The 9,560-nt window shown below is 33.4% G+C and overlaps 1 protein-coding gene across 2 annotated transcripts in view; it reads right to left on the bottom strand.

Moving 5' to 3' along the window:
* Positions 1–2,088: 2,088 nt before the first annotated feature.
* LOC106881236 (prolyl 4-hydroxylase subunit alpha-1) overlaps positions 2,089–9,560 on the bottom strand; it is a 55,001-nt gene continuing 47,529 nt past the window's right edge. For both annotated transcript variants that reach the window (XM_052971208.1, XM_014931546.2), the window contains 4 exons: positions 7,639–7,683; positions 6,833–6,901; positions 5,812–5,884; positions 2,089–2,250 (listed from right to left, as the gene is read on the bottom strand). In XM_052971208.1, coding sequence (XP_052827168.1) covers positions 2,105–2,250; positions 5,812–5,884; positions 6,833–6,901; positions 7,639–7,683 — 333 coding nt within the window. In that variant the 3' untranslated portion in view covers positions 2,089–2,104. The remainder of the gene's footprint in view (positions 2,251–5,811; positions 5,885–6,832; positions 6,902–7,638; positions 7,684–9,560) is intronic.

Here is a 9,560-nt window from a genome sequence, read left to right as displayed (position 1 = left end):
AGTGTGGCCAATAGTGGTAGTGTCAATGTATCCCTTGTTGTCGGATGTAATTTGTCTATTGCCAATTTTAAGGAACATTTCCAAAAACTGGGTTGTAGGCTGACCAGTCTGTAGGGGTGATCTCATGTAGATGGTGATTTGTTTCAATTGGACATGCAACCAAAGGAGGGACTTTTTAAGGTAGGTATTAAGTTCATGAGTGGGTGTTCCTTTGGGTATAATAGGCAGAGTTTGTCGCACCTCCAAGGATGTTGTTTGATCTAAGGCCTCTCATTGTGATGTCAAGTGCTTGTAGGGAACATTTATGGGACATAGTAGCTTCATCCCAAACAATGAGTTTGCACTTTTTCAAAATTATCACTTCCAAGGAAAGCATTATGTGGCATGTTGGGTTTTTTGATGTGTTACATTGAAAGGAAATTTGAAGGTAGAGTGTGCTGTTCCTCCACCGCTGAGAAGAATCGAAGCTATTCCTGATGAGGCAACAGTTATAGCAAGGTCACCATTATGCCATAACTTCACAAGAAGATGATTCAGGAGGAATGTTTTTCCAGTTCCACTGGGTGGGTCTAAGAAGATGATTCCACCAATGTGTGTGTGTAGATGTTTCTGAAGATGAAATTGTATACATCAGCTTGATTGGAATTCAGAAGGGGCTCATTGTCAGCAATGTACTGTTTGCATTTGTGGATGTTGTAGGATATTTCTCTCTGAATGAGGCGATTGGAACAGGCATCTTCATTTCCAAGAGAAGAAGCCCTCTGTTGTAAATGGCAGGGGTAGTGGGAGTGTCAACGCTTTACCTCCTATGAAAAGATGCTTTCATCCTATCTGGTAGGGATGGCGTTACTCATTATGTTCCTTTAAAGCAATGATCATCCATATTGTTTATTTACATACTATGAGAAGGTGTTTAAGGGAGACAATAAACTTTTGAATGTTACTTCGCAGAGTCATCTGCCTTGTTTAGAATAGATACAAATCACAGGAATGGAGCTTTTTCTTAATCCAGAAGCCCCATTACTCCATATTACTCCATAAGGAAAAATGTGAAGAGTGTAGTACCATCTCTAGAACATAAGTGATGTATGTGCTAAGCGTGAACGAAATCCGATGAAAAATATTGATTTTAATGGGATTCAATTAAATAGCCTGTTACATACACACACACATACACATCTTCCTTATATATTATGCCACAACTTCAATTGCTGGCCTCGTTTCAAAATTTGAAATAACTATTTTTATACAAGAGAAGTCCATTGTCTGAGTTAGTCAATTTCTTGTGCAATCATGACTTTTATAATGGTAGTAGTTCAGAATATTCATTTGAGAGCACAAATGGTTTAATCTTCTTGATACCACCCCACCTGAAACTGCTTGTCATTCTATGATACAAACTTCTTGTTTCAAAGCGACCTAAATTAAAACCTTCCATAAAAACTTCATGCTTGTTTATGTTACAAATACTAACTTAATAATGATAAAATTATTTTACTAAATTCTTAATTATCTGCAAAATTAATTACGACAAAAGCAGTATATTTCAACTTTGGTAAAAGCAGGGGAAAGCAGAAATATAGTAGCAAAAGGATTAAAGTGATCTAAATTAAAACATTCCATCGATATTCTGTGTTAATTTATGTCCCCCAAACCAGTTTATTAATAACAAAGTTAGTTTACTAAATTCTTCAATATTTTCAACATTAATTAAAAAACAAAGCAGTGTATTTCAACAGAAATATTATGATAATTGTGTTAAGCCATGTTGCTAAATGCTACTTTTTATTCAAAACAAAGCAATTTTTATGTTAGCAAACCTTTTCATCTAAGAAAATAGGCATTGACTCTCACTGACACTAAATTACTGCTGCTGATTTTCAGTCAATGAATTGGTGAGCTGTCAGTAATCAGTTAAACAACCCAAACAGTCAAATATGTGAATGTAACTTTGTATTGTTTACAGGCTGTGAATGCAGTCTTCTGATTTTTTTTTTATATTTCCAGCACATAGATGCACCAAGAATTGCTTTAAAGAAATTTATAATGAGAACAGATGACAAAAAGAGAAAAACAAAAACAAAGGAATTAACTGTAGAGATTATTAAACTTTTTTATTTTCATTAACAGTATTATTCATAGTTACTTGTGGTTTCTGTTTCTTTTGTGGTCGCCATCGCAAGTCCCACGCTCTTCTCTCTGTCATTCGACAGTAATCAGCTTTGCCTTCATAGTACCCAATAGAGGCAACTGTAATTTAAAGAAAATAGAGTTTTTGTTCATTTCTCAACAATATTTATAAACATTCTTAGTTTATTGTTATATTTCACGACGGTCATTTTTTCTTCTTGACAAATAAACACAAGCATTATATATTCAATCTTCACTTGTTTATTATTATTCTTATTTTATATCCTTTGTCTGGAAATTTTTCATCACATGTCCTGTGACCTCTTCAGCAACTCTCTAGCCCATGTGTCTCCTTCTGTTCTGTTTAGTTCATTCTTAGTGTGATAATCATGTTTTATGGCATATCCAGATGAAGAAAGTCAGTGAGCATTAATATTTGATGGCCATCATATCAATTATTTAGTGCTTCCACTGGTTATGAAATTAAATCTCACCTCTGCATGGTACCTATATACAGTTAAACTAATCTGGCAATTGTTTAGTGTTTTTGCTTTGGGCACAAAACAATATTAACAGGATGTGATTCAATAATCCTGCATATTAAGCCAAACAGAAATATACATATAAACATATAAACACATACAAATATAAACTTATACATACATATATATATATACAACATTGTCGTGGCACTCCGTCAGTTATGATGATGAGGGTTCCAGTTGATCCAGTCAATGGAACAGCCTGCTTGTGAAATTAATGTGTAAGTGGCTGAGCACTCCACAGACACGTGTACCCTTAGCATAGTTTTCAGGGAGATTCAGCGTGTCACAGTGTGCCCCTTTGAAATACGGGTATAGCAGAAACAGGAAGAGGAAGACAGCATAAGAGAAAGTTGTGGTGAAAGAGTACAGCAGGGTTCGCCACTACCCCTGCTGGAGCCTCATGGAGCTTTAGGTGTTTTCTCTCAATAAACACTCACAACGCCTGATCTGGGAATCGAAACCATGATCCCATGACCGTGAGTCTGCTGCCCTAACCACTGGGCCATTGTGCCTCCATACACACACACACACACATATATATACAGACAACATACATATACATAAAAAGAGGCTGAAATCATGTGATCTGGAGGTCCTGGCAGTCGAAGCAGTAGTGATTGTCTGCTGCAGATGATAGCTATGATATGCTTTTATACACCGAATAACCATATGAGAGTTTTCTCTCTTGGTAAATATTGCAGTATTTGTGTGTTCTAATGCAACATCCACTTTTAAATGGTCAGTATAAATATATATATATATATATATATACATTCATAGTAATTTAAGAAAAGTAGGGTATAAATACCACTTGCTAAGATCAAAGTCATAGCTCTAAAAAACCACCATAAAAATTATGATAAAGATACACATGAGCAATGCAATGACCAGTTCAGAAATAGGCTTACCTCTGAATGGAATACAAAGATAAGTAATACATATTTCAATACCAATTGATTTCGCGCTTTGCATGATAAACATGCTTTGTGATCTTCAGTTGAAAATAGCATTTAACATCTATTTCTAAAGTTAGAGATGCTCACGAGCTAATGTAGTGAATATTTTAGAAATAGATGTTAAATGCATTGCTCATGTGTATCTTTATCGTAATTTTTATGGTGGTTTTTTTTTTTTTTTTGAGCTTTGGCTTTGATTTTATACCCTACTTTTCTTAAATTACTATATATTGTGCCTGTAAAGGTCTGAACTTGCTAGCCACCTTAATATTACTGTATATAACGGTAATAATATGACTTTATACACATACATATATGTATGCATGTATGTATGTATGTATATACAAAATCACAGACACATATAACAGTATAGTATAATTTTAATTAAAATTATATGACACTAGACTACCCATGACCTGTTGGGTCACTGGGAAAACCTGAGTTTCCCAGCAATGGAGTTTTGTTTCATGGGTTTTTTTTTTTTCTTTTCCAGGTTATTTCATATGCTTTCAATGAATGTGACATCGAAATCACGTGTAAACAGCTCCTTTCCCCAGAAAAGCAAAGAATTGGCTGCTATTTGTTGCATGCTCTGCTACAACGTAACAGGTATTTCAGGTCCTTTATCACAAATAACTGTTATGTGGTAGCAGGGCTTGCTAGAAATAGCAGCCAAATCTTTGCAGGTGAAATACGGTGAATGCACTTGCAAAAAACCTATGGAAAGAAATTATTTCACACTGAGGTTATGAACAGGTCTTTTACGAAATATTTACCATCATTTTCATTTTAGAATATTTTTTAAATATGCCAAAAAGAATTTTTGTAATGGTATTCACTTGAAAATAATTTAAAAACATTAAGATACTGTCTGTTTAAAGAAAGCTAAAATATAAATACTTACTGTACAAACAACTTACATTTTTGAAATCACATTCACTTAAAAATATTTCTAAATGATTAAAATACATTTACTGTTAAAAAACAAATCGTATTTTTTTTGTTATCAAGTCACTGTGACTAATCGAAAGGTAAGAGTTTCTTCCCTTTCAGGATTAAGTTAATTTCGGAGAATTTTCCCATTATGCACCGTTTTGGGTATTTATACCCTGAAAACTCTTAATATGTCCACAACCACTTGTCCGATTTATATGAAATTTATTTTATTCCATTTGTATTTACATTTCAGGGGAAACTCAATTCATAGTATTTCTCTATTATGTGCTAGTTTGGCTGGGTAACATTGCAAGCAAGCAACTAGCCAACCAACCAAGATTCAAGCTGACTTTTAATGCATTATAGATAAAACCAGTACATCCTTATATATATATATATCAAAAGAGAAAACTAAAAAGAGATCTTGTGAACTATAGTCAAGTTTCTAATCACTACTCTCCATAGCAATATCATAGATTACATATAGAAAAAAGCAAAACTAGAGAGACTATTCACAAATAATTTAATTACATTATCTTACACACATTTCATTAACAATAATATCTATTATAAAAACAAAAAAAAACCCTTATAAATAGATTTCATTATCAAATTTTCAGGGATTGTATAACAATCGGGAATAACCTTTAACATATATATGAAGCCTCATATAGTGCTATGCTATTAACAAACGTAATAATTCTGTTAAAATGGGTCAAAGAATTCACTTGAATGATCATGCAGTAAAAGTAGAGAATTTTTCCTCATTGTGGTAGGAAACAGAACGCTTCTTGTCTCCATTGAATAGAGATAACAGTCTATCAGATGTCAAAGCTCAAAGCAAATCATTTCTATTTTTAATTGCTTGTATTTTACAGTTAACTGATAATTACCATTTACCTCTGCAGACACTGCAGTCAATATATATATATATATATATATATATATATATATATATATATAAAATATATATACACACACACACACATGCACACACACACACACACACACACACACACACACATACATATATATGCAAGTGTGTGTATGTGTGTATACACACGCACACATATACATATATATATGTATATACATACATACACACACACACATATACATACATACACATATACTTGAATTCATGCATACATATACACATAACAAGAGACTGATACTCCTCCAATAGTTATGACTTAACAGTCAATCAATGAAATCAATGAAGAATATACTGAGAGTCAACTTACGCCACAATGAACCATGGGATAGAGGGCAGACTGCTGGGTATAGATGAATAGCATACCAGAAGAGGGCAGATCCCTGTTCAAAGAAAAAAAAAGATAATGCTTTTGATCCTTGTTTCCATTAAAATTAACATTATCAAATTTTTAAATAAAATGTTAAAACAATATAAAATAATGAATTGTAATGCACCCAAGCTTTGTAGCACTTTGTCTTGACATCACATGATAGTTGTAAATGAGTGTCACTGTCATACAAGCAGTGTCATTCATTTCCAGTATTCTGTGGAAACATGTCTGGCCATGGGGAAATATTACCTTGCTGGGAAATAAGTGAAAGTAAGGGTCAGGAAGGGCATCCAGTGAATGAAAATCTTCTTCAATAAACTCCCACTGATCAAATGAAGCAAGGGAAAGTGAACCTTAAAACAATTATGACGTTGATGATGATGCTTAATGCAGGATATCTTTATAGATATCCTGCATTAAGTCTTATTCTCACTAGAGAGCTTGTGTTGCATGGAGAGTACGACAGAATTTTGCAAACAAAATGTTTTTTTCAAACCTGCACACTCTATGGATATTTTTTTTCAACTTAAAAGCTGAATATATTGACCTTCTAAATATATTTTTTATTCTTCCCTTCTCCCCTCTATCACTTTCACTCCCAGCACTGTTCTCTCTGTTACTCTCTCCATTACCATTCTCTTACATCTCTTTCATCCATTATAGGGACTCTCTCACCTTGTGAGCTATGTATCTGTAATCTTTCTATATCAACAGGAGGGACAAACTGGGGTCTTTTCTGTAGTTGTGATGATGGTGGTCTTACTATTTAGACTTATGCAGACCTGTGATCAAAGACATTCCAGCCATGACCTTCCTGCATTATATTTATAAGTCATCAGCACCCATTGATAAGAGAAAAGGAAGATGAAGTGAGAGAGACAGGGAGAGATGAAGAGAAAGAGAGAGAGAAGAGGGGAGAGAGAGAGAGAGAGAGAGAGTAAATTTGCTAATTGCTTACCTTTTTTACAGTAGTTGTAATATTGGCAAATGGGAAGACAATTTCAGCTCCTTCCAAGACGTCATTCAACTAGAAAATATATAAAATAACAAATATATTTAAAGGTTTCCATTAAATATTCTGACAACTTTAAAAAAGCTGATACAATACATGGGGGAGGTAACTTCTCTACCACCTGTTTATATGAATGAATCTTCTACTAACATTATCAATGTAAAATGTTATTACACATTGTAAACATCAATTTAAAAGAAAGTTTAAACCTCTTGGCTTTCTTTCCATCCCAAATTAGTGATTATAATGAGTAATTTAAGCATCATCATCATCATCATCACATCATTATTTTAACTCCCACTTTTCCATGCTTGCATAGGTCAGATAAATTTTGTTGAATCAGTTCTGTTATGGCTGGGTGTCCTTCTTGTTGCCAACTCTCACCCGTTTTCAAGCAAGGTAACCACCAAGCTTTGAAATAATATTAGATATTTCTATAAAGAATTAGAGATTATCTACAAAAGAAAACATATGATAGTCTTAGAAAGTCCAACACAATAGTTAATATTTTCAGATACTAAGGTAGCAAGCTAGCAGAATTGTTAATGCATGGGGCAAAAGGCTTAGCAGCATTTTGTCCATCTTCACATTCTGAGTTCAGATTCTACTGAGGTAGACTTTACCTTTCATCCTTTCAGGATCAATAAAATAAGGGCCAGCGAAACACTGGGGCCAATGTAATCAACTTAACCCTTACCCTAAACTTGCTGGCTTTGTATCAAAATTTGAAATCAGTATTTTCAGATACTTACAGCAACCAAAAAAGAACCAATTTGTCCACCAGTAGATGGCACTGGCTGAAAATCAAGAACAAACATAAATTAGTTTAAGAAAAAATCAAGAACAAACATAAATTAGTTTAAGAAAAAAACAACATCAGTTAGCCATTCAGAAACACACAACAACCATCAACTTCACTTAAATATTTATTTGTAATATATGAAAATTTTTGTTGCTCAAAACAGCACAATTTTTTGCCAGTGGACAGGTTGCAGTTTTGAGTGATGAAAATTTTGTTATCATATCAAAAATAAATGTTTCATTGAAGTTGACTATCTCCGTGTTTCTGAATGGCCAACTTATGTCTTCCACACTATAATCGCTTTAGTTTCAGCAGAAAACCTCAAATCAAAACTCTTGCTATATAAGTACATCTCCAAAAGCAAAAAGATTTTACAAAAAGTGCAAAATAAAACAATTTGGAAACATTATTAAATCATGAATTAATAGATGTAAAATAACATAATTACATTGGTCTATGTTGTTAGGACTGGCTATTGTTTAATCCTCAATCAACCTTCTTTGAACAGATCTATTATCAAAGCATTCCAACCGTGACCATCTCATTTTATTTTCAGGTCTAATGTATCTAGGATTACATTATCCAATATGTTTATCTTATTGTAAGATCATATGATTGTTTGAATGGTTTGTTTAAGGATGATAAACAAAATACCCATGTTTCCAGTGGTGAATTATTTAAACCCCAACAAATTCCTCTCAATACATGGCTAGTATGCTCCCCCACTACTCCTGCACATGCTCAGAGATGCACATGTTATTGGTTACTAAGGGACATGCTCAAGTGGTTAAGGTCAAGCAACTGACAAGTAAATCTGTGATATTGAGCAGAATATTTGCTGTAGCCCATCCTTTATACCAAGTCAAAACATATAAGTGCTAACCCTTCCAATAAGTTAAAATCAGAAGCCATGAGAACCACTACCTAGTGCTGCATCGCTATTATTATTATTATTATCATTATTATTATTATTATTATTATTATTATTATTATTATTATTATTATTATTATTATTATTATTATTATTATTATCATTATTATTATTATTATTATTGAGTGGGAGAGCAAAGTGACACTGGGGTAAAGTATATGAAGCCAGTATACCCATCATGACTACCTGTCTAAACTGGGTACACCAGGCACATGTATCACAGCCATATGTGCACAGTATGGTGATCTCACATCAAGACAAACAGCTCATGACCTTGCAGGTTGGGCCCAGTTATAATTTTCTTCAGGTTGAGTATCCCATCCCACTCAAAAGGTTCTTGAATAAGAGTTGTTTAAAGATGTTGGAGAAAACAAATTATTATTATTATTATTATTATTATTATTATTATTATTATTATTATTATTATCTAATGACAGTGAGCTAGCAGAATTGTTAGCACTTTGTACAAAATGCTAAGCAGCATGTCTGTCTTTTCATTCTGAATTCGTATTCTGCTGAGGTCAACTTTGCCTTTCATCCTTTCAGGTTGAAAAAATAAGTCCCAGATGAACACTGGAACCAATGTAGTTGACAGACCCCACTCCTCAGAAAATGATGGCCCTGAGTCAAAATTTGAAACCATCAATATTATTATTATTATTATTATTATTATTATTATTATTATTCAGTAGTTTTATTTTTATAACGTGCTTTCACTTCACTACCGAGCGCAGCTCTGTGCGCCTTGGGTATGTGCTGTGGTTTGCTGTGGTGCTCTTATGTTTACTGTATTGAAAGTGTTTTGCATAGGATGTGTGCAGTACCCAGTAGTGCAATTTTCTGTATGTTATATATATTTGTAAGTCCTGCTATTTTTGTTATGTATTTGTCTGAATATTTTTTTATTATACCTAAGGCACCTACTATAATAGGAATTGTTT

The sequence above is a fragment of the Octopus bimaculoides genome, chromosome 10, assembly GCF_001194135.2.
Source record: "Octopus bimaculoides isolate UCB-OBI-ISO-001 chromosome 10, ASM119413v2, whole genome shotgun sequence".
Classification (NCBI taxonomy): Eukaryota; Metazoa; Mollusca; class Cephalopoda; order Octopoda; family Octopodidae; genus Octopus; species Octopus bimaculoides.
Note: the sequence above shows the minus strand (reverse complement) of the source record. Positions and strands in the feature narration are given on the sequence as shown.